General features: G+C 39.3%; 1 protein-coding gene across 4 annotated transcripts in view; it reads left to right on the top strand.

Moving 5' to 3' along the window:
- The window catches only part of eRF1 (eukaryotic release factor 1), a 51,661-nt gene that overhangs the window by 1,231 nt on the left and 24,457 nt on the right, over window positions 1-25,973 (top strand). For all 4 annotated transcript variants that reach the window (XM_067113035.1, XM_067113023.1, XM_067113039.1 and 1 more), the window contains exons 2-9: window positions 14,713-14,865; window positions 15,270-15,445; window positions 19,561-19,688; window positions 20,086-20,236; window positions 20,408-20,478; window positions 20,838-20,957; window positions 21,165-21,294; window positions 21,417-21,543. In XM_067113035.1, coding sequence (XP_066969136.1) covers window positions 14,765-14,865; window positions 15,270-15,445; window positions 19,561-19,688; window positions 20,086-20,236; window positions 20,408-20,478; window positions 20,838-20,957; window positions 21,165-21,294; window positions 21,417-21,543 — 1,004 coding nt within the window. In that variant the 5' untranslated portion in view covers window positions 14,713-14,764. The remainder of the gene's footprint in view (window positions 1-14,712; window positions 14,866-15,269; window positions 15,446-19,560; window positions 19,689-20,085; window positions 20,237-20,407; window positions 20,479-20,837; window positions 20,958-21,164; window positions 21,295-21,416; window positions 21,544-25,973) is intronic.

The following is a 25,973-nucleotide window of genomic DNA, read 5'->3' as shown; positions in this document are numbered from 1 at the left end:
GCCTAACCCTTGCTTTTCATCACCCTACTGTCAGGGTGGCATTCTCACCCCAACAGTTGGTTGAATAACACTGATAGGTGGTTGTGTTTTAGGTTACCATATTCCCCCACCCTAGGCCAATTGTTGCGTAAGTAGCCTAATCCTGTTATTGCTTTTTATACGTCCATCTGTTGCGTTATAAGTGATGGTGCTTGTATGTGTGTGTGTGTCGTAGTCTACGAAATAGGTGGAACAGTAACCCATATGGTAATAATACCTATATTTGTCCTGAGGTTGATGTATTGTGTAACAGTGGTGCGAGGATGCAGGCGTAACATTTGAATGTCTCTTGGGTAAGACACACCACCCTTGGTTAGGTTAAGGTAAAAAAAAAAAAGGGAACGGGCAGGATCTTTGGTTTTATATTAGTATAGGTTATATTTTTATGCATTATTGTTTGGCTGCATTGTCTTTTTTTGTCATTGTCTCAGTTACTCTTTAATGGAAGTGTTTATAGCTACTAGATCTGAACGCTGCTGTGTGAATAGCCTAAGTTAATCAGCCTTATGTTCTCAGTGGTTAGGTGAATAACCAATCCCTTAGATTCATTTCTAATTTTGTTTATTGGATTTCATTGGTAACATAGTATACGTAGCTTTTTATGAAGGCTTGTAGTCGTACTATCAACATATGGTAGGATAGACCAGATGTGATCATACGCAAGGTTAGAAAACACTTTTGTATGTCATTCACCAGATCATTGTTGTAAGCTTGCCTGCATTGTATAGACTAGGCCTAGTAAGTTTGAATATTACATGACAGATGATTTTGGGCTTCCTATTTTGTGTAGGCATTTCTTTAGATTAGAATATTTTTTAATGAAATTAAACTCAAGTCACATAGCTTCAGAATTGCAGTGTCTCTACCATGTAGAGCTATACTGAATTATCAGCAGAATTTTTAAATTGTAGGCTACGAATGAACAGGTGACCTGTGAAGTGAATACAGCCGCTCAGAGCAACGTGCCGAAGGGAACAAGGTTACAATGTGCCAGTAATTGCTACTTTTGTGAATCAAGGCCTAGACAAACAATTTTGATAATCATTTACTATTTAACTACTGTAAATACTGAATAAAATTACAGTAGTCGATGAATGGCTAGCCTTTTCATCACATTCACTTGACATAAGTTACAAGGGTAATTGAACAATAACAAGTTACAGAATTTTAACAAGTATAAAAATACCTTATAAACTTTGTAGGCTATCATAATAAGGCTAAATTGCATTTTGAAGTCCAACCCAAAAAATGCAGTGGTTCTGGTACTGTAACAGTATGGTCTAAAAATAAACACACTCGTAGCACATGTACCATGTGGGCAGATAGTATGGAGGCTCAAGGTTGCAGTTACCTGTATTTACAAAAAGATAAACCCAGACTTATGAAAGGTTATAGCAGTCCATTTAATTATATATATAGTACAGCAATGCTCTTAGTGACTTTCACAGCTTATGCAATTTGTATTAAATTAGCAACTCATTTCTTGCCTTTTGGCCTTTTATATGGTCATGCAGACATGGTTTCTTCACTGCTTTTTATATATTTTAGGCCCCATTTAATCTTTACATTGCTTTGATGGGAATATTCTTGTTTATTCATCCTTGTTCAACTGGAATTTGTACCAGAAAGTGTAGTGTTTTATTGTATGTTTATTTAGAAAGCATTCTGTTTTATTATGTGTTTATTTCATATGTTACTGTCAGTCCAGTTGGATACTTCAAAAGTGATGTAGTAGTAATGAAATTGTCACTCAATAATCAAATTTTGCGCAAGTGAGGTACTGCCAATAATTAAAAGTAGATGAAAGCACCCACTTTTACTAGGAATTATTGATTAAATTAGTGACTTGATGAATCATGACAAAAAACTGAAGAATCTGGCAAAATCAATTTTTCCCATAGGTTGTTGACTTGTGCTTAATACTATATATAGTTGAAAGAAGTGGTCAGCCAACCAATCTTTAGTATTTTGGGTGTAATAAGATATGAAAATATGCTCCAGTCAAGTAATATAGATTAGTTTACTGCCATGAATCTCTCTTGCTATTGTTGTTTTTCAATTGCTGGTTGGTTGTGTGCTGTGAAGGAAGCATGAAGGCTGAAATTGGAGCAGGATGAAATGGGAACAAGACCAATTTGAAGAATGAGAATGAAAATAAGAGAAAGAGAGATTTAAAGAGTGAAAGTGAAAATGGGATCATGACAGGTTTTAAGAATGAATGTGGAAATAAAAGCATGGCAGATTAAATAATGAAGAACAAAATTGGAGCAAAATTTGAAGTTTGGCATGTAGTCTGGAAAAGGCCTAAGGAGGTATAGGCTGTGGGAGTAAAATGTAAGATGTACTACGGTATAGCCGAGACTGAAGTGACGTTAAATTTTTGTAGCTGCAGCTTATGGTGTGGGTACACTTTAGGGTGTATGCCCCTATGCTATCAGGACTAGATTTTAGTAATATATGGTGATGCATTACTGTTTTTAATGTCTTGTGATTAGGGTATTTCAGTATAGGGGTTAGTGAGTATGGTGCTGGAGAAGAGCAGAATTTGATAGAAATGAAAGTTCAAAGACCTATTTCAACTGTTCCATGGTGCCAATTTCCATTTCTTTCATAAATACTTGTTTTGTGCCTGAATTATGAAACATGATATTGTGTTTAAAAGTGTAATTCAACATTGGGGTTGCTTAAAAATGATGGTGGCATTTACAGTTGAAAGTGAACATTTATGAAAAAACACCTCTTACTTTTAAAGTTCCCAAAAGAAATTAAGAAAAGTGACATTGTGGTTAAGTAGGGAGAGAATTGAACAAGGGTCTGTTGTTAGGAAGGGAGAACCATTTTAATTGCCTAGAAAGCTGGCTGTGTGGTGGCAGCAGGTGTTCAAGTGATCATTATGCAATTACAGTACGTATTTAAGAGGAAAATACTAATGACATTTTTATTGTATCTCTCCCTTTGGTAAAAATGTTTGTTTCAAATCTTGTTATGGTCAAGGGTATTGTATGTACCAGTGGGTTTGGCTTTTGTGTTCTTATAATCCTTTCAGTGTAGTACATAATTCCTGTCTGAGCAACTGTAGGCCAGAATACTGCACAGGAGGGGAATTATAGATGGAAGGTTAACAATTTGTGGCTTGAGGGAGGGCCTGCTGGCTTCATTTTTACCCTAGAAATCTGCCATCACACATCTAATCTTATGTCTTTGGTTTGACTGCCTTGAAAATTAGCTTTGGTAAAGGCTCAGATAACCTACTTGATAAGTGAAAAATTACTCTTACATTGGTCTCATGTCTTCCTTTTTTTTTTTTTTGTATCTTTCTCATTCTGCTAATTCTGGTTTTAGAATTTTTGATGAAATGTTCCCATTGTAATGAATTTAGCAGATGCCAAGAGTTTGCCCTTTATTTTGCCATTGAAAAAGAAGATTGACAGTTCTCTGAGTAATACCTCTTTAAGTTCAGATTACAACTGTTAGGTTGAGCCCTTAGGATAATTGCAGTACGTACATCTTACGAAGAATGAACAAAACTCTTAAATCATAAAGTTGAGGGAGAAAATAGTAGCTATTATCAGTATTAATCCAAACTTTTCTTTTCTTATGCATGTAAAGAACAGAAACGGAAAAATAACATTGATCTCCTTAGAGTAAAGGACGCTCATTATACATCCCAGATGAAATATGCACATCTGTCAGTGCATCACCTATCAGTAACATATATACAGTAATCTCTTACATCTGAATAATAAGATGAACAGTCAGCCCTTTTTTGTACTAAACAGCAATAACTTGCCTGACATTAAAATTTAATGGCAAAAGTTATCTCCCAAAATTGTTGTGGTCTATGTAACTAAATCCAATCTTATTGGGGTATGTGGGAAAACCGTCAAGAGAGTAGTTGTAAAACATATTAATGATAAAGATCTCGCTTTATAGCTTCATATATGGGCTCTCATCTAATCTATCAAAAGTACATTATTCGATAATTAAAGTTCAAGAATCAGCCAGTTATGTATCTTGACTTTGGTAAAGCTTTTGCTGATGTTATTTTATTCCCTACAATGAGCTTGGAAGAAGAGAGTTAAGATGATCTAAGATTATGGTTATGCAACTTCCTCTGTTTTCGGGTGTTTTAATTACTGCATCAGGTAATCATCCAAATCAGTTTATGAGTAATTTCTTTTGGCTTTATTGGACTCATGAATGAATGGGTAGTAGCTGCAGAATTTAAGTAAATAGGTGTCTGTATGTGCAGTGAAATAAAGCAGCCTTTAATGATGAAAAAATTTATCACATTGTGAAGAGCACTATTAGCCTGAGAGATAACTGCTTGTATCTCTGTCAGTGTCAAAATGAGTGATGGTGCTTTGGATTATGTTGTAAAGATTGAATCTTCAACTTCACTCATAATTAAAAAATCTTGTTTGCTGGGACGATTGGCTACAAGGAATACTTGTCCAGATTTTTGTGATTGGCAGTGAGCAAGTAAAGGGTGGTAAAAGTGGATTGACACCCCCAAGTACCCGCATATAAAATACAGTGGCGATAAAGCTTGAAGGCTTTGTCCAAGCTCATACTTTCTTATTGTCAATCTGGGAAGCGTTAAAGTAGGCCCTCAAGATCACCTTTCTCAGCCAGAATGATATTTTCTTTTAAGTCTTTCTCTTTTGGCCCATAGAAGATTGTTCTGAAGTAGTTAGTCCTCCACAAGCCCTGATTGCTTTAATCAGGTAGAATAAAAGGTTCTCAAGTAATTTGTGTTGACCAAAGAGAAGGTTGAGATGGCAGAGGGTGCTGGAGTAAAGTCCTGATGACGAAGTGTTTGCTCCTTGCCAATGTGTGGTTGAAAAGATGCCCTAGGGTGGCCATACATTCATAAGTGCAACTGTCTCCGATAGGGTTGAAGTTCTCTGATCCATCTCAGTACCAGTAGAGTTGCTTCTTGGATAGGCTCAGGAGGAGGCTTCAACAGATGCTGAAAAACTACTGTAAGATCCCAACTAGGTCTGAATACAATGCAGAACATTCACCTCAAAGCTGAGATGCAGAAAGCATTTCCAGGTGTTTAAGTCCAGGCCATGTTTGAAAATCTATGAGTGCTGAGACAGATAACTTTGTCTAAATAGAGGAAGGTGAAGAAATCTTTCAAAAGAATAGTGGCATTAAATGGATTGGTCCTCTGTTTGTTGAACCAGTGGGCAAAGCAATTGCACTTCCCATGATAAAGTTGAGGTATTTATGTCCTGGAAAGTCACATGATGGATGTAGCTGTAATTTTTGTAAAGATTGGACTTTCTGTTGGATAATTGAGTGACGACAAAGATAGCCCAAAAGACTGGAAGTCGGGTTACTTGTGGAATGTCTTTTAGACCAGTAGGCTCTTGGGATTGTTGGTCACTAGCAAAAAAAAGTTTGTGAATTGTTTGTACTGTAGCCAAAGTGGGTGATCACAGTTATTTTGGTGTTTGTCATTAGGGTTAGGGGATTAGGCTGAAAGGAAGGAAGGTGTTTATGGCTAGACCATCCCAAGGGTTGAGCATCACATCTATCTGGAACTGGTTGTGCTGAGTGGTAGACAAGGAGTCTGTTGCTTTGACTTGTTTTAAAAGGATCCACTAGGGTTGTTACCCAAAGACCTCAAAGAATCTTGCAAACTTTGAAGTTTAGCAACCACTCTGATGGGAGAAACCTGAACCCTTTATTTTTATGTCATCTGTTATAATGTGTCTCCTTGGGAAGTAAACTGCTTATGAAGCATAATCTTGTATTTTCCGTTGCTTTCTAAGGAGTTGTGGCTGCAACTGTGGTGCATCTTTACTCTCTTGGTTTACTGTTCACTTTAGAAGCTGTTTTGGTACATACATCACAGTGCACATGATAAATGTATAGTTTGCCAGTGATTTTGAATTACCCCTCAGTGTTATTTGTGAGTAGGGATATAATGTAATGATCTACTAAAGTTTTTAATCATTTCCAAGTTGAGTTTTCACTGATCTTCTCACAAAAGAGAGTCCCCGACCACTTTGTTTCTTGGATGCAGGATACAGAACCTATTGAGCCTCATGTGAAGTGCTAATCCTTCACCTTGAAGTAGCAAACACTCAGAGACTAATGATCATTCTTTGAACAATCTAAGTTTATACAAGTAACTTACTAAGTAACTACATTGCTATTAGTTCCTACTTTTCACAGCAGCTTAAGTTTTAAATTTGGCTGTAGGGCTCTTATTGTTTTGGTGTAGGTAACTGACCCCACCCACTTTCGGGGAAGAATAGGTACAACCCGGCTGAAGAGCTCAATTCGTTCCTTTCGCTTATCGACTGAACATCGGTTGTTGGGTAACTTTTGTTTTGAATTAAATTTTCACGGGTTGGTTGTGGCATCACCGACTTTTGGTTAAGTACACTATTCTTTTTGGTAGCGCTAATCTATTTTAGCTTAGTTAGTTTCCTGATTGTGACTGAAGTATGTCAGATTCTAGTGCCCTTAGTATTAGGTATTGCAGTAAGGGCTGCAAGACTAGATTGACATCTGTTAAATATGACACGCAAACTGTTTGTAGTTCTTGTACAGAACAAACTTGTTCTCCTGACCTTAATTGTTAAAAGTGTGGGGAGTGGGATCAGGGGAGATGGAAAACTGAATTCTCATTTAGCAAGACTGCAAAGAGATAGAGAGAGAAAGGCAGCTGCAAAAGCCGGAGTTAGGTTGTCTCATTCTCCTGAGGTACCTGTACCTTCAACACCTGTGACTGCCTTTTCCCCTATTCCAAGTCCTCAAACTGCCATTACCTCTGTTACCTGGCTCCCTCCCTTCTGAGCCCAGTGCCTTAGCCAGCCTCGAAGTCCGGGTAGATAGGAAGTTTAATGCTCTAGTGGACACTGTAAACCAGCTAGGGGCTTCGGTTAGGATCCTGATTAATCAAATGAGTGCTTGTAGTGTTGGTGCAAGTGTTGTATCAATGGAGGAGGTGCCTACCCGTCCCACCGATGCTCCTAGACGAAGGTCCCTGCCAAACTCCCCTACAGCTGGGAGGAGGCAAACTGGATGTCCAAGGGAGGTTGGTGGGGTTTGCCTATAGGTAGTTGCCCCCTCAACTGAGCCTGTTGTGCGGCCCCAGGGCTCGGCAGACAGCCGCTGGAAAGGTGTCTGTGTGGATGTGCAACCCTTATCGTCAAGTAACTCCGACCTGGACTTGGGTAGGAGGTGTAGTTGGCGCTTTCCCGAGTCTTCCAGACCATTGAAAAGGTCTTGCTGCCCCTGAGAGTGCTCCTCTGCTTCCCAGTAAGTGTTCCAGAGATCTGGATCATAGTTCAGAACCCTCGTGCAGCTTCTGGAACCAGAAAAGTGCTGTGATGTGTCCTGAGTATTTTGTCCCCAAGCGTCCGTGTAAGAAGAGTGCCGAACGACCAGTAATGGCTGAGCGCCCATTTGGGGTACATTCTGTGATGGCCAAGTGCCCAGAAGGGAATGAGAGTGTAGTGTGTGAGTGCACAGCTGGTGCCAGGCATCCAGCTGGCGTCAAACGTGCGGTCGGAGAGACTGTAGTGCAATTTGAATGCTCAGTGGCAGTCGCGTGCCTAGTGTCGTCCGTGTGCTGAGCACTCAGTACGAGGCGAGCGCCCAGACTGTTGTTTGGTAACGATCGTACGGTGTCGGATCATCCTTCTCAACACTCCCAATCTAAGAAGCATTCAGTGTTAGATCGGCCTTTAGCCGAGTGTTCTCCGGTCTCGGATGGTTCTTCGCTCTCGGCAGCCTCTCCTGTGACTTCCTGTCCACCACTATTAACATAGTCGCCTTCTCGTTTGGCGCCACCACCTGCCAAACGTTCGGCGCCATGTACCGCTGCCAATGAGCGCCCAGCACAGTCAGTTTTAATGAGTCAGTGTTCTTGCGGTGAAGGACTCCTTGGACCCAATCCATCGTTGAACTGGATAACATTTTGGACCTGTAAGAAGCCTTCGTTTTTAGTTCAGGAGCAACTGGACTTAACTCCTTCATCAATTTCTTCTTCAAGACATAGAGAAGGATCAATCCACGACAACTTATGCTTCTTTAATGAAATTCTTATTATTTTGCTATCCGTTGTTCTTCTCTCTTTCGGCCCCCTTGTTGCCAGGCTCTGCTTTTTTGATGAGGCAACCCGCAGACGCCTCTAACCTGCTGAAGATGGTTCTCTCCTGTTCCTCGAAGAAAGCCTTGTTTCGCATTGAGAGTTGGTTGTCTAACAAGAGAGAACTTGGGAAGGCTACCTTTCGCACCCCTCCCCCTCGTCTGACGAAAAGGAGGTATGTGTTTTATGCCAGTAGGGCAGCCCCTTCTTTGGGAGTGTCTGCCTCCTCCCAGGGGGACTTCTCCGGCTTGATTAACTCTATGCGACATTCGGCGTTCACTTCTGCCAAGGTCTGCTTTTCGTCTTCGGAGCTGGACCATTTAGTGAAGATCTTGTTCAAAGTCTTTGAAATCTTCAGCTTTCTAGACTGGACTGTGGGGGCTTTGACCAAGAAAATTGAAGATTGCGCCTCACTCCAAGACAATTTACGGGGGACTGGTTAGGAGTGTTGTCCTGCATGGACAAGGCGGTTCATGATGCTCACAAGAACTAGCTTGTCTTTTTGCCTTGAGCATCCTGAAGAAGAGGGAGTTGTGGTGCTCTTTTACCACGAAGGGAGTTACTCCCTCTCAGAAGTTGTCTCTTCTCATTCCCCTGTGGATTGTGGGAATCTGTTCCCTAGTGCTACTTTAGAGCTTGTAGCTTCCGAGCTACAGAAGATGACTACACAGGATTTACTTGCACAGCCTACAAAATAATCTAAGCATCCAAGTCATGTGCCTGGGCCCATTTTTAGTGCCAGTTTGGCCTCTCCTTTACAACCACGGTCTTTTCAAGGGGGCAGAGCCGGATATCAGTCCTGTCCACGCACCAGGATCCATTCAGTGCGGCCAATCAAGAAATCCTCTACCAGACCCTCATCTAGCAAGTGAGGATCCAGTCCTCCGTGTTCCAGTGGGAGCCAGGCTTCTTCATTTCTGGAGGAAATAGGAAGCGAAGAAAACAGAATGTGGGTTATAGAAGTCCAGAGAGAGGGGTATTCCATCCCTTTCAACACAGAACCCCCATTGGTGTCAGTGCCCATCAGCTTGACAGCCTACTTTGTAGGCTCACAGAGTTTTTTGGCCCTGTCAGAGGAGGTGTCCTCCCTGCTCAGGAAAGGGGCTATAGAGGTTGTGGAAGACATAAACTGGAAGGGGTTTTACAACCGCCTTTTTGTCGTACCCAAGTCATCAGGAGGTTGGAGACCTGTCCTGGACGTGAGCACCCTGAATTTCTTCGTCAAAACAACAACATTCAGGATAGAAACTAATCAATCACTACTGTCCTCCATTCATCAAATGGATTGGATGGTGACGATAGACATGGAGGATGCAAACTTTCACATTCCAGTCTACCCAGAATCCAGGAAGTACTTAAGGGTTGTATTCCAGGGCAGGGTCTAGCAGTTTTGCTGTTAGCGAAGTGGCTATATTTGATGGACATCAACGAATGCTTTTATCTCGACTGGCTCCTACGTTCTTCAAGAACTCGCTGCATGGAAGACTTACAGAAGATACTCATCTTCTGGTCAGGATCTGGGCACTCTAGTCAATTTTCCCAAATTGGAGTTAGTCCCGACTCGGTTAATCATCTATTTGGGGATGATGATTGACTCTCTCAGTGTTCTTTCTTTTCTGTCTCAGAGAAGAATCCAATCCTGCCTTCATATGGTTCAGAAATTCCTCGCTCTCCCTTCCTGCTCAGCCAAAGAGTAGATGAGCCTCCTGGGCACCCTCTCATCCATAGAGAAGTTTGTGCCCTCAGGGAGACTTCACACAAGACCCCTTCAGTTCTTCCTAAAGGCCAGCTGGCGCAGGAAGACGCTCCCAGACTCATTTGTCTTCCCCATCATTCCCAAAATCAAGGAGGATTTTGGTGGTATCTCAGAGAAGGGAGATTCTCAGTTGGGAAATCGTTAGATCCATTGAACCCAAGCCTAACCTTATTTTCAGATGCATCAGATCTGGGTGGGGGGCAGCATCTGCAAGATTCGGAAGTTGCACGAAAGTGGTCACAAGAGGAAAGGAAGCTCCACAGATGTTGTGAGGGAGCTGAAAGCAGTACATCTGGCTCTCCGACACTTTGCTTCAGTGACGTATGACAAGACGGTCACGATCAACTCAGACAACATGACGGCGTTAGCCTACATAAAGAATCAGGGAGGTGTGCATGCATTCTCTCTTTGCCAGGCAGCCAAAGATCTCATTTGGGCCCAGATCATCACCCGCTTCATTCAGGGCAAAATGAACGTCCTTGCGGACGAGTTGAGTCGCCACAAACAGATCCTATTGATGGAATGGACACTGAATCCGCAGGCGTGCACCAACCTGTGGAAATGGTGGGGGAATCCGTCTATAGACCTGTTGGCAATCTCGAGAAATCACCGCGTTCCCCTGCATTGGTTGCCAGTTCCTGACCCTCTGGCATGGGCAATAGATGCAATGCTCCAGGACTGGTCCAACCTGGACAGTATGCCTCTCACCCCCCCCCCCCCTAGAGCATGGAGAGGGAAGTCATCAACAAGTTTCAGTTGCACAGCAACTCCTCAGTGACACTCATGGCTCCATTTTGGCCGGAGGGAATGATTCCCAGACCTTCTCTCAGTGTTGGTGGATTTCCCAAGACTCCTACCACAGCGTCGAAATCTTCTCAGGCAACCCCATTTCCTCCGTGTTCATCAAGGTTTGTCCACTCTCGCTCTGATAGGCTTCAGACTGGCATTGCCAAATGTAGGCTGCAATCCTCCTCCAGCGTCTACTAGGCTAAGTGGTCAGTTTTCCGCAGCTGGTGTCGAAGACTCAGTATCTCATGTTCTGAAACCACTCTAGCGCAAATAGCTGACTTTTTAAACTTTCTGAAGTCTTCACGAGGTCTAACAACTTCAACTATTAAGGATTATAGATCCATGCTTAACTTGGTTTTTAGAGACAGAGGACGGGATCTCGCAGCAAGTCATGATATTAGTGACTTAATTAAGTCCTTCGATACTTTGAAAGAGGACAAACTGACCGCTGTACCTTGGAACTTGGATGTCATACTTCGTTGGCTCTCAGGCCCACCCTTTGAGCCTCTTTACACATCATCTTTAAGAGACTTGACGAGGAAGACCCTCTTTTTAGTGGTCTTGGCCACAGCCAAAAGAGTTAGTGAATTGCAAGCGCAGGACAAACAAGTTGATTTTTCACAAGGGGATGCGGTATGCATGTCCACTCTTGGGTTCCTTGCAAAGAATGAAACCCCATCCAATCCCTGGCCTTGTTTATTCCCTATCAAGAACTTAACAATTATCCTTGGCCCAACAGACTAGGAGAGGGTTCTCTGTCCAGTCAGAACTCTAAACGGTTACCTTGAAAGAACAAAGAACATCAGAGGTCCCGCTCATAACCTCTGGTGCTCCGTAAAGAACCATTCTCGTTCCATGTCCAAGAACGCACTTCTTTCTTCCGTAGAAAAGTAATCTCTTTAATCCCATAGGGGTATTGAGGAAGAGGTCTTACCCTTGTTGAAAGTTAAAGCTCATGAAGTGAGGGCAGTTGCCACTCCATTGGAATGTGAATGTAATCTGCCTCTCGCCACTATACCACATATGAAAATTGCAGTATGTTATGTCCGTTCTCTGTGGCTGGCCTGGTACTGGGGGAGGATAGGAGTGTGTCTTCTGTTTCTCTATCTCACCTTAATTTTGGGTGATCGATTTATGGGAAGCCTGTGGGTACTATGTACCTGGGGTACTCACAGTTGTTGGTTTTAATGATTGGGTTTGGTTTTGTTTTTATGTGATGCATTTACCAGTGCTGGCTATCTATTTTTCAAATTCATCTCCGTTACTGAGTGTTTTTGTGTAGTTAACGTCCATGTATTCCACCTCCCATCTATGTGGGATTCAGTAGTGTAATTACTTGGTAAGTTACTAATATAAAAATGACATTTATATAATAAAATAAAGTTTTTATATATACTTACCAAGTAATTACATAATCGGAGCCCTCCTGCCTCCCCTTTCGTGGACATAGAGCATGAACCAATTGAGCTCCTGAGCCAGGTTGTACCTATTCTTCCCCAAAAGTGGGTGGGGTCAGTTACCTACACCAAAACAATAGAGCGCTACCACGAAATTTAAAACTTAAGCTGCTGTGAAAAGTAGGAACTGATAGCATTGTCATTACTGAGTAAGTATACATAAAACCTTATTATAAAATGTCATGTTTGTTTGAAAACGGGCAGCCTGTGGCAGTCGTAATTAAAATAGTATTTAGAAGGAGCATTTGCAGAATCCATTGCTTTATTATAGTATTGTATGTTGTTTAAGCTCTCACTTGCACATGATTGTTAGAATACAAATTGGCATTACTGTACATGGTTACTAGTTTTGCCATCAATACTGCTTTTATTTGAGAAACTAAAGTTTACTCTCAAGGGAAAAAAGTATGCAAAGAAGGTGGTTTTATGTTACATTTTATTGAGCAACAGTGTTTGTTTGGTACTTTGTCTTATAGGTAACATAGTTTTGACTTGTCTAGTTACCAACAATCTCATGGAGGTAGAGGTTATTATTATTGTTATATTTTTTTTTTGGTCTATCACAGTCGTCTTATTCGACTGGGTGGTATTTATAGTGTGGTGTTCCAGGTTGCATCCTGCCTCCTTAGAAGTCCATCACTTTTCTCACTGTGTGTGCTGTTTCTAATAGCACACTTCTGCATGAGTCCTGGAGCTACTTTGGCATCTAGTTTTTCCAGGTTCCTTTTCAGGGATCTTGGGATCGTGCCTAGTGTTCCTGTGATTATGGGTACAATTTCCACTGGCATATCCCATATCCTTCGTATTTCTTATTTTCAGGTCTTGATACTTATCAATTTTTTCTCTTTCTTTCTCTTTTACTCTGGTGCCCCGTGGTATTGCGATATCAATGAGTGATAGTTTCTTTTTGATTTTGTCAATCACCATCAAGTCGGGTTTATTGGCACGTATCACCCTATCTGTTCTGATACCATAGTCCTTGAGGTTCTTTGCCTGATCATTTTCTATCACTCCCTCATCATCATCATCATCATTATTATTATTATTATTATTATTATTATTATTATTATTATTATTATTATTATTATTATTATTAGATTATTATTATTTATTATTATAATACTGTAGTAGAATGAAGTGGTAGAGGGAATTTCTTTTTGGTGGAAATGGAAAGGATTATTTGAATGTTTATGGTGGAGCATTAATTTTTGCATGACTGAATTTGACATTGTATGCAGGAATACACACATTCAAATGTTTGACCCCAATGAACTGTAATGCATTGAAAGGTTAGGTGTTAGATACTGCTAAGAATCATTACACTTTATTTCTACTTCAATAATAAGTAACTTATCAATGTTTGGTTATATTGGATCTTGATTTATGAGGGAAAATTGGATGGTAATGGAGCCTCCCATGAAGGCCTTGTGGTTAACCATAATCAGATCTTGTGACGGTAGTCTGGCTGTCATAGTGGTCTGAAAGTTACCTGGTAGCAAAAGTGTTGCAACATGTGCTACTGTATTAACTAATGCCAAATACTGTGATCAGGCAGATCTTTTAAAAGCTATAGAACTTCATGATAATCCCTATGGAAAGCCACAAGACTCCCTTCTGGTTATTTATTGCCATCTGAGCATGATACGAAGCACCAGATGAAACTGCCCAGTACACAACATATACCATGTAGAAAATTTATCTCTGTAGTTTTGACCTTTTATTTGCATTCAGCATTCACACCTTACTTGTAAAGTAGAGAGGTGAGCAATTCAGGTCCCCTGAATATCATTGTCACACCTTACTTGTAAAGTAGAGAGGTGAGCAATTCAGGTCCCTTGAATATGATTGCAAAGGACTTTGCTTGGGTTTTTTGAAGCTAACTGAACCAAAAAGTCATGCATAAGAAGAATGGTTTGTGCCTTAAATGTGTAAATGCAAGGAACTTGATAAACAGATACACATCATGGAAAACCAGAGTAAAGCTACTAAGTATTTTTTAAAAATTCAGCTAAAACAGGAAATTTGCTATCAGAGTAACTTTCTAATGGCTAATGGTTGCAATGAACAATGTAGTGCCATGTGTTGTCTTTTGAGTGTAGCGAGTTGTTTATGTATGGATTTAATTGGCCAGGTTGATAAAAGTATGCCATTTAAGATGTTAACAGCGAAAATGAGGTTGTTTTAATTATATACTGTATATGTATGATTGTAGTGCTTAACACAGATTTAAGTACAGTACTGAGATTTAGATGTATCTGTACTCTTATTTTTGTTATGTATATTAACCCATGTTTATCAGAAGCTGAGTTTAATTACATAAAGTAGTTTGAGACAACTGAGACTATATGTTAATTGTGGGAAGTGATTTAAGACCACAGAGACATGTAGTTTCTAACCAGTGAGACATTCCCAGACTTTCCTAGTGCTTGAGTGACAAATTTATTCTGAAATGAAAGTTGAAATACTGTAAATGCTTACTTAAGAAGTTGGACAGCAGAAAGGGAAGAGACTCAAAGAAATTAGTAAGTGGTACTAATTGCTGTTTATTTATATTTCAGGGTCCAGTAGTACAAATTTAGTGAGCTTGAATTTGCAAGCCTTGACAGCATCATGGCGTCTCAAGGGTATAGTGCGGACGAGACCAGCGCTGACCGCAATGTAGAGATTTGGAAGATCAAAAAATTGATCAAGAGTTTGGAAATGGCGAGAGGGTAAGTGAAAATTGTTTGTCTTGTCAGTTGCACAAAATTGAAAATTAATAGAATATCTTACATGAAATGGAACATCTGTAGATGTGTACTGGAGACATCATTAATTCTTATTTTCTATTCATGGGTCAAGTGTATGGCCTTAAGAAATTTTCAGTCACTAAGTTGAGTAAGTCTTGAATTTTGCCAAAATAGAACCTTACAGTGTAGTAGTCTCATTAATTTAATGCATGTTAAGTTATGCATTTACTTATTTCATTACAGTGTCATTGAAGTACAGTATTATAAATAATTGGATTTAAGATTATACAGTGCTAATATTTTTTGACAGGCTTTAAAGGGAGGCTGCTTTCAGTTATAGTAGCAGAAGTATTTTGTTTCATTATGACATACTTTTGTGTTTTCAGGAATGGCACCTCTATGATTTCGCTAATCATACCCCCGAAGGATCAGATTGCTAGAGTAAGCAAAATGTTGGCAGATGAATTTGGCACAGCGTCTAACATCAAATCCAGAGTGAACAGATTATCTGTCTTGTCTGCCATTACTTCTGTACAGCAGAGGCTCAAACTGTATACTAAAGGTACATCCATCCATTTTGTTATATCATCCAAGTACTGTGGTTCTGAAACTATACCAATAATTTGTTATAGTGCACACTAAACTCCAGAATGAGATAATGTATCATTTGAAAAATTAACTGTATCATTTTGTGAACTTCATTCTGTGCTGGATTAAAGGCTGTTGCTGACAGAATTTATAATAAAATTCCATTAAATTTTAATCAAGGTATAACTAGATTCTTTGTAAATATAAGCTTAAGGTAATTTTTTTTTTACACCTCTTCAATTTAGAACTGCAAATTTAACATTCAAACTTCAAGTTGGTTTAGTTGGGAAATAAAATGTTAAGTGTAAAATTTGTTTAGTGTTAGGTATTCATCATTCAAGACTTTTATGCTTGGATGAAGCATCATACTTTGTGCTACTGGTATTGAACTGGATACTGCATCACATCTTGAGTTTTTCCTCCTCACCATGGCATTTAGAGATGTTATGGTGATGGCTTGTGAATCATTATGGAATGTTTGTTTCTCAACAACCCCATTAAACACAGTAAATCCTTTTTATTTTTTTTGTTCAGCTGCCATTATATATCAGCATGTAATCTTCGCTGCTGTGGATCTTTTGACTTTGGTTGTTGGTGCTGATGTGGCCGTTATGTATGTCTTTCTCTCTCAGATATTGTATGATTGATGATTGCTTTTCGTTCTATGATGGCTGGTGAAGTCAGATGGAGGCTGTGTGAGGCAGGATTATGCATGTAGTTGCCTGCTCAGTGGCAAAAAAGGGCCAAAGGCTTCTTTGGGAGGTAACATTACTATAATGACTGTGAGAGTTGTTGTACTGTCTACAGCTTCTTCCAATAGGCCTGGTACCCGCCATCCTTTGTTTGCTACTCAGTCCAGGGAAAGTTTTTTGAGGACCATGGTTGACTGATCTTTCTCCACTGGTGATGGGTCTTGATCACAGGAGGTTAGTGTCCCACTAAGTTTGTGGTATTTGCCAGTAGTACTTGTCACTTCTGCTCTCTTCCCAATTGGAGCCATCAGAGGTTTTGAAGGTTCAGGGAAACCTTGGCCTATCGTAGGTGCCTTCATAAGCACTGGGTCATCATAGTTGAGGTAGTGCAGGTGTCTTTGTCCCCAGGCCCAGCACTACTCAGTAGTTGGACATTTTATAGTGCTAGGTTTAGAAGTGAGGACATTGGTGACTCTCCTTGTTTTACACTTGTGTTTTCTGACTGTGGCTTGTTTCCTTTGTCTTTGGGTTAGGGTGTATGACTTCTTGATCTTTTGAGTAGTCACCTGGTCAGGCATGAGCACTCAGCTGGTCAAGTTTGTGTGCCTTTTCTTCTCTTTGGTAGAGGAACCTTTACAGTTCTGTGTGGAACTGGTTGAGTTACAGAGTCAGCCTAGTGGGAAGTACTCCATAGTGTTATCTTCTCCAGACTGCCTTCTTTTCACTGAAGAATGGTCTTTAACATGTAGAGAATGGTCATTAACCCTTAAACGCTGACTGGACGTATCGTACGTCGACTAAAATTGTCTGTTGGGTGCCGAGTGGACGTATCGTACGTTGACTACAAAAAATTTCAACCTTTGGTCAACTTTAACTCGACCGAAATGGTCGAAAAACGCATTTGTAAGCTAAAACTTACATTCTAGTAATATTCAATCATGTACCTTCATTTTGCAACAAATTGAAAGTCTCTAGCACAATATTTCGATTTATGGTGAATTTTTGAAAAAACTTTTCTCTTATGTCCGCGCGTGGTAACTCTGCCGAACATCTCAGAAATTCTTTCGTCACTTTGTCGTAATGTTTGCACCATTTTATATTAGTCGTTACATAAAGTTTTATATATGGAAATGTGCGCAATTTCATGTAGAATACAACAGAAAATAACTCATGGTTGTAGCTTGTATCACTTTTGAAATACTTCCATATAAATCATGATAAGTGCCAAAATTTCAACCTTCGGTCAATTTTAACTCGACCAAAATGGTCGAAAAACGCAATTGTAAGCTAAAACTCTTACATTCTAGTAATATTCAATCATGTACCTTCATTTTGCAATAAACTGGAAGTCTCTAGCACAATATTTCGATTTATGGTGAATTTTTGAAAAAAAAAAAAAACTTTTTCCTTACGTCCGCGCGCGATAACTCGGCCGAACATCTCTGAAATTCTTTCGTCACTTTGTCGTAATGTTTGTACCGTTTTATATTAGTCATTACATAAAGTTTTGTATATGAAAATGTGCTAAATTTCATGTAGAATACAACAGAAAATAACTCATGGTTGTATCTTTTATCAGTTTTGAAATATTTTCATATAAATCATGATAAGTGCCAAAATTTCAACCTTCGGTCAACTTTAACTCGACTGAAATGATTGAAAAACGCAATTGTAAGCTAAAACTCTTACATTCTAGTTATATTCATCCATGTACCTCATTTTGCAACAAACTGGAAGTCTCTAGCACAATATTTCAATTGATGGTGAATTTTTGAAAAAAAAACTTTTTCCTTACGTCCGCACGCTGTAACTCTGCCGAACATCTCAGAAATTCTTTCGTCACTTTGTCGTAATGTTTGCACTGTTTTATTTTAGTCGTTACATAAAGTTTTATATATGGAAATGTGTGCAATTTAATGTAGAATACAACAAAAAATAACTCATAGTTGTAGCTTTTATCAGTTTTGAAATATTTTCATATAAATCACGATAAATAGAAAAAATTCTACTTTCGATCAACTTTAACTCGACCGAAATGGTCGAAAACTGCAAATGTAAGCTAAAACACTTACAATATAGTAATATTCAATCAATTACCTTCATTTTGCAAAAAACGGGAAGTCTCTAACACAATATTTCGATTTATGGTGAATTTTTGAAAAAAACTTTTTTACGTTCGCGCATTACGAATTCATGCATCATTTTGTGATAATATTTTCTCTGTGTTGCTTTGATCGTTTTACAATTTGTTATATACCAAAATCATTGCAATTTAGTGTACAATACAAAGAAAAAAAATAACTCGTTAGGTATAACCGTTTTACTCACAGCGCGATTTGTATACAATTATATATGAATTTTTTTTTTGCACATATATTTCAATATTTATATATGATAATGATATTTTTTTCATTTCTGATGATTGCATACTAAACTTCAGGCAATGACAAAAAAATGAGCCAAAAATGAACTCTTAATGTTGAAAACTAAGCGTGCTGTGATTTTTTGAAAAAAACTTTTTTTCCGCTTCGGCGCTAACTCCCGAATGCCGACGGCATACGACAGACACTTTTGTAAATAGAGGCTCGGCGTTAGAGGGTTAACAACTAGAGGACGTCTTCCACAAATCTGCGGGTGTACTTGGAATAACTCAAGGACAGCCATTTCAGGAATTAGAGAATCAGGGAAAAGAGGAAGATCCACTTTTGAAGTTGGATTTAATTATCAGCAGTTTTGTAGAATTAATAGAACTGTAAAAATCAAGTAGTTCTTAAAGATAATTAGCTGTCCTTCTGAAAAGTCACATTGAAAAGATAGTATCTGATAGATCAGTAAAATGATAACAATACTAAATTGATACCTTGTGTTTTTAGTATATTGAGATGCTTTTGTGACTGATAAAAGCAGTTCCTGAATATTCATTGTAATCAATTTTAAAGCACAAACTGCTGCATTAAAAAACTACCTTTCTAAAATATAGGAATATCATTATTGTGTAATTTGTGCCATTGTGCCAAAAATATAAGGGAAGACATGGAATTTCCAGTGTTATGATGTGTAATATTGTAAATTTTTTTTAATCTTTCCAGCATTGCTACTGTACATATTCTCTATTAGGCAAAAGCCTTGAATTGATAAGAAAGCCTTTGGTGAAGTCTTAGGAGAGTTATTAGTCTAGTTGGAATATAAAAGTAGTACAGTATATTTGTATTGTCCTTTTTAATAGTTTCCTGCATTGCATAATAAGTGTTATCAAGGCTGCTAATGTTTACTACTTAAATGTCCATGTGAAACTTTGTAATGTATTTACAAGTGTATTATTAATCTTGATGTGTAGATCAAGACTAGGAGTATTCAAGGTACTGTATTGATAAATATTACACAAATTTCATTTTAGTGCCCCCAAATGGCTTGGTTATCTACTGTGGTACTATTGTTACTGAGGAAGGAAAGGAAAAAAAGGTTAACATCGATTTTGAACCCTTCAAGCCTATCAATACGTCCCTGTACCTGTGCGACAATAAGGTAAATTTTTGGTAGCATTTTGATATATAGGCCAATTGGAACTAGGTCTCGGCATTTTTTTTTTTTTTTTCTTTTTTTGAGGTAGGACAGCTATCTTGATTAGAAAAGTTAATGACAAACTTAAATAGTCCTAGATTGTAACTGTCTCAAATTGTCAGAATCCAATCTAGTTACCAATGCACTTGTGTTTTCAAAAATTTGTTTGCAAAATTTGTCATTTGTAAATATTTCTGGAGGTGAACTAGATTGATTTTAGTAAATATTACATAGTACTTTTTGCTTTTTAAGAAAGTCAAGGTTTTGGGAAATAAAGATTGGAATGTGGTCTAAGTGTTTTTGAGTAGTCATTATGAAAAGTTTATTTTTTGTTCATTCTAAAATATATCTCCATTTTCAGTTTCATACAGAAGCGCTTTCGGCGTTGTTGGCCGATGACAACAAATTTGGTTTTATTGTAATGGATGGTAATGGAGCATTATTTGGCACTCTACAAGGCAACACGAGAGATGTTTTACACAAGTTTTCAGTCGATCTTCCTAAGAAACACGGTACGTACCATGGAGTACCAGTATATTCCTCCCTTCCCTAATTATATTTTGGCAATTCTGTGTTGTTGGTGTTTAGAATTCAGAACCAAAAATGAAAACGAAAGGTGAAACAAAATAATATATCAGTGGTAGTTGTAGATCTTTTTAATAATGAAATTTGATATAATGCAGGTCGTGGTGGTCAGTCTGCTTTACGTTTTGCCCGTTTACGTATGGAGAAGCGTCATAATTACGTCAGAAAGGTAAGTAGTAGCAATGGCAATTGTTAGTGTGTATAATTTTCATATTTTAACCTTCCAGTGTTCATGATTCACTTCTATTAAAGTAGTAAATGTCTATTGAATTAGATATTTTCAGAAGTTAGGTAGTCACTTTTAAAGACTTGCTGATGTCAGTCAAGTGTGTATATGGAATTGAGAATGTTCACTCATACCTGTCAGTTATGATTTGTGAGAGGTTGATATACTAAAGTAAAATTCATGTTCTTTGATATGTATGCTTTGCCTTTTTTTCTGTGTGTCATTGAAGTCATGGCAAATTTGGCACCCCTCCTGCCTTATTCAGTGCCAAAATCAGCCTTAATTTTCATTGATCTTTTTAGGTGGCGGAAACTGCAGTGCAGCTCTTCATATCCAATGATAAGCCTAATATTGCTGGTCTAGTACTCGCAGGATCTGCAGATTTTAAGACAGAATTATCGCAGTCAGATATGTTTGACCCAGTAAGTATGAATGAAATTTGTAATGAATTTCAAGTATATTGTTGAGCAGTTATTTCATGGCAGATTTTATTATCTGTATATGATTTGGGTCATAGTCATCATTGTGAATTGTTGGAAGTATAAAAGGATTGTGTTACGAACTTTTTCTAACAATGCTTTCTGAACTTTTTCTAACAATATACTGTAATGCAATTTTTTTTATTTCAGAGATTACAGGGTAAAGTTATTAAGCTAGTAGATGTGTCTTATGGTGGTGAGAATGGTTTTAACCAAGCCATTGAATTAGCAGCAGAGTCTCTAGCAAATGTCAAGTTTATCCAGGAGAAGAAACTAATTGGTAAGCCCAGGTTTATACTATTATTAGTGCTTTACATGAAGAATATTGAATCATATCTCAAGGACTATTATGATTTTAGTGTCTATAAACTTTACACTTATTAAGTAAATATTTGTCAACAGGAAAATACTTTGAGGAGATCAGTCAAGATACTGGGAAATATTGCTTTGGAGTTGCAGATACATTGAAGGCGCTAGAATGTGGAGCGGTAGAGATCCTTATTTGTTGGGAAAATCTTGATATTGTTAGGTAAGTACTGTACTTATTAGATGCAGTGTTTTTTTTTTTGTATTCACAAGTACTGTAGCTAGGTAGTGTTGTTATTTTGTGTGTTTTCCAAGCAATTTTTATAGTGCAACCAGTTGGTTTTTTAATGTTTTACTTTGAGAAAGCGAAGAAAATTTTGGTTTTCATAAGCTTCTGTTGCTGCTATTGTTCTCCCAATTCTGTGGGCATTTGTTTCTCCTTTCAGCTAACCTTCTATCATGTGTGTTAATTATCCTCTCACCCACATGCTGAGGTTCTCTGCTTAGTGGACTTAATGTACACCCTGCTTATTGGGTCCATTTCACTAACACTGGTTTTAGAAGAAATAAGGCACTAGCTTCTTACTAGTAAGATTGGACAGACTATCCAATACCGTATTCATTTTCCTGGATGTCATAATCATTCATCCAATACTTTCTTCATTAAACTAATATGCTTTAAATTTTCATCTCCTTATGGATCTTTAGACCACTTTTAATTCAGCTACTTTGACTTTAACCCCTGTCTTATGGAACCTTCGCACAATACCAGTTTTTATTATTTTGAGAAGTCATGTCAGGTTGACATATTTGGCATTTATCCTTGAATTTTCATGGACAATAACCAAAACCCTGATATTGTGGTTCCCAGTGATTGATAGGTTGTAACTGGCTGTTTGGTCTTGTATCCCTTATGTTTAAATTTCTCCCCTGCATCTAGGTCATCTTGTCAAGAGAGCAGGCTAACAAGTCATATCAACCTTTGGTTGCTGCCATTTATGCTGGTGTTTTTCATCTTTGAAAGTGCTTTATCACAATACTTTAAAGGAAGAGGTTCTTTCTACAATGAGGAAGTCTATAGTGAGGCAGTCAATCTGGTCATGTCAACTAAAAAAAAAAATTCTGATTGTTTGCTAATAGTTCTCAACTTTTGCAAGAGTAACTTTCACACAGTCTTATTTTTCACCGAATTCTTCTCTCAGCAATTATAATGCTTCTGTCCCACTCTAATCTTAGTCCTGCTTAAAGCTTCACTCATTTGCTCTAAGCTTTTTATCAGTATTTGTTTTTGATGGAGGAACATTTGTTCTCTTACCAGTAGTTGGTGTATTCCTCAGAATTTTGTTTGCTCACCTCTTTTTTTCTGTCAGTGACCTCTTCCAGTCTACGTCTTTGCTTGGTTTTTCATCCACGTTCTCCTTTAGCTCTCCTCTGTTGATTGCTCACAGTCTTTTGATCTAGCCTTATCTTTTAATTTTGATCCTGTGAGTTTATCTGAATGAAGATCTCAAAAATTGGTCATCCCGTAGGGGGTAGTGCTGTCAGTGCAATGTAGCCGTTACTTAAGGTTCTTTGCAGCGTTCCTTCGGCCCCTAGCTGCAACCCCTTTCATTCCTTTACACCTTTGAAACTTTTCACTGTCAATTTCCGTTTCAGCGCCGAATGGCCTTAGTTGCCCCAGTGCTTGGCATGTATGCCTAAAATGTATAAACCAATCAATCAATCAGTCAAAAATTAAGTCAAAATCAGTACCTCCAAAACAAGCCTGATAGCTATATACTGTATCTGTCTCCTAGTTAAAAGTGGTGAATGATCTCTCTTCACTGCTCCTTAGCAATTATACAAGTGCATTGAAGGTTCAGGCATGTGACTCACCCATTAAAAAACTGTTCAGCTAAAGGCACATTTTTGTAAACAATCATCCATCGCCATTCCCAAGTAGAGCCAGTAGATCTTCAGAGCCGAGACATGTAAACTTGACATTGCCTCCTGTATGGTACTAGAATTACTCTCCCCTTGGATTATGTAGGAAGGTAGGAAGCTAAATGTCCGTATTCAGAAAGTATGTTTGTGCCCCAGAACATCGAATTTTATTTAAGTAACTTACCAAGCAATTACATTGCTATTAGCTTCACTCGCTTGGCAGCTAAAATTTTAAAATTAGCGGGTTGTGCTGTTTTGTTTTGAGTAGGTGACTAGCCCTGCCCACTTTTGGGGAAAGAGAGAAACAATAGCAAAAGAGCTTCAATTTGTTTCTGCCAGCTGATGGCTGTACACCAGCTATTAGCAGCAGGTTTGTTTTGGAATTCGTTATTTTTCTGATTGCCCTTTCGTCAATTCGTGAACTGTCCTTTCGTCAATTGGTGAAGAATTCTTGCATTGGTAGCCTTGTGGCATACTTACATGAAGTCAAGTTTCTTTTTGAAACATTATTAATTAAAGTTAAGACTTTTTTCCCTGTTTGTGACTTTTAGTTGACTTTTCTTCATAATGTCAGACTCTAGAGTTCATCTAGCTTTAGGTACTGCAGCAAAGGCTGCAATACTCATTTGAATAAAGAATCTTATGATTCACATACGATCTGCACAGACTGTAGGGAACAGGTATGTTCAGTGGATTTAAGATGTAAGGAGTGTTCAGACTGGGATAATAAGATGTGGAAGACTTTGAGGTCACATTTGAATAAACTGGCTTGGGATAAGAAGAGGAAGGTGACTGCTAGACAGATTAGTAAGTCTTAAGCTAGCCAGGAATCTCCTAATTTTAATACTAATGTTATTGTCAATGTTGATGTTCCTATGATTTCTGTGAATCCCATTCCCAGTTTTCCATCTGTTCAACCCTCTCCTTTACCTGGCTCTCGCTTCTGAACCCAACCCCATTGTCAGCCTCGAGTTGAAGATTGATAAGTGGATCCATTGCCCAATTAGCATTTTCTCTGAAAGTCCTAATGGACAGTAAGAGTGATTGGGAGCTCCCAGTAGTGCCTAGTACTAGTTAAGTGTTAGTGGAGGAGGAGGCTGCTTGTCCTGCCGATTCTCCTAGGCAAAGGCCAGTGGCATACTCTCCTAAACCTGGGAGGAGTCAAACTGGTAGCCTAAGGGAGGTTGGTGGGGTCTGCCAATGGGAAGTTGCCCCCTTGGTTGAACCTGTTGCTGAATCCCAGGTTGCAGCCAGGTGCCACTCGAAAGGCGTATCTTTGGATGTAATTGTCTTTCGTCAAGTTCGGATGAGTCTAGTCCCAGGCGCCAATGGTGCTTTGTGGACGAATCTCATCCTCTCAAAAGATGCGTGGTGGATGTGTCGTGTTCTCCTCAAATGCTTTGTAAGTGATTCAAGGAACCTGTGCTTAGCCCTCGTCCGTCTTGCAGTCATTGGGACAGTCCAGAGCATTTTTCTTCAGTGCTCCCCTTGGCGAAGAGTCAGAGTTTGGCTCCCAAACGCTCTGCTTCTCATAAGCGCTCCTCATTTTCCAAGGTGTCTTCTCCCTAGTGGCCTCCAGCGCCTGAGGTCCCTCCGGAGCCTGAGGTCCCTGCAGTTTCTGAAGTTTCCTTGGGTGTTGAGCGCTCAGTATTGCCCGAGCGCCCGAGAATGTCAAAGGGCTTGGTAGCACCCAATCGTCCTTCAGTCCCTGAGCGCCTTTAGAGCGCCTGAGCACTTGGTGCGTGTATGCCCAGTGGTTACAGAGCGCCCGTCTTTGACCAGTCATCTAGTTTCTGCTGTCAACCTCTCAGCTCTGTCATCTTTGGTTGGGGTTCAAGTGTTTCAGCTCCCAGCGCCCTCTTCTGTGCATGCAACTCCTCTCCTTCAGGTTAAGCCTGCTGCTAGTACCCAGGTGCCCACTGCTGTGGACCCTATTCAAAGTAAACTGGACAGCATTTTTGGCTTCATTGGCTCCTCAACCACCAGACTTGGCCATCTCTCCTGTATCCCCTGACAAGGAAGATGATGTTCTACTTCAGGATGCTCACCCATTGGCTTACTTGTCTTTATTAAGGTGTCTTCTTGTTTCCAAGTTTCTTTTCCCCAGCAACCCCATCCTCGTCTGCTGCTGCCTTTTAATGGAATCGCAGACTAGTGAATCTGTGAAGCTGCCCAAGTTGGTGCTTTCTTCCTTGGCGAAGAAAGCCTTGAGTGAAGTTGATGGATGGCTGGTGGAGAAGAGGGATCAAGGAAGAGCCATCTACAGTTTTCCTCCTTCCAAATTATCCAAGATGAGATACTTATCGTATGCCATGGGGGAAGCTCCTTCCCTGGGAGTTTCTGCCTCCTCCTGGGGTAACTTCTCTGGGTTGATCGACTCTTCCAGAAGATCTGCTTTTTCTTCATTGAAGATTATGTTCAGTGCTTCAGAGTTAACCCACCTTCTTAAGAACTTGTTCAAAGTTTTTGAAGTTTTGAGCTTCCTCGATGGGGCAGTGGGCACTCTGGCCCGTAAGATTAAGGACTGTCCAGTTTTGCCAGAAGATAGTGCTACAGACTGGCTAGGAGTACTCTCATGTATCAACAAGGGTGTCAGGGATGGCTCCCAAGAGTTGGCTTCCCTTTGTACAATGGGAACACTTAAAAATAGAGAACTGTTTTATTCTTACATCTCTAAGGGAGTTACTCCCTTGCAGAAGCTGGCACTCCTGTGTTTCCCCTCTGAACTGT

The sequence above is a fragment of the Macrobrachium rosenbergii genome, chromosome 2 (assembly GCF_040412425.1).
Source record: "Macrobrachium rosenbergii isolate ZJJX-2024 chromosome 2, ASM4041242v1, whole genome shotgun sequence".
Classification (NCBI taxonomy): domain Eukaryota; kingdom Metazoa; phylum Arthropoda; class Malacostraca; order Decapoda; family Palaemonidae; genus Macrobrachium; species Macrobrachium rosenbergii.
The sequence above is the reverse complement of the archived record's forward strand: the minus strand, read 5'-3'. Positions and strand labels throughout refer to the sequence as shown.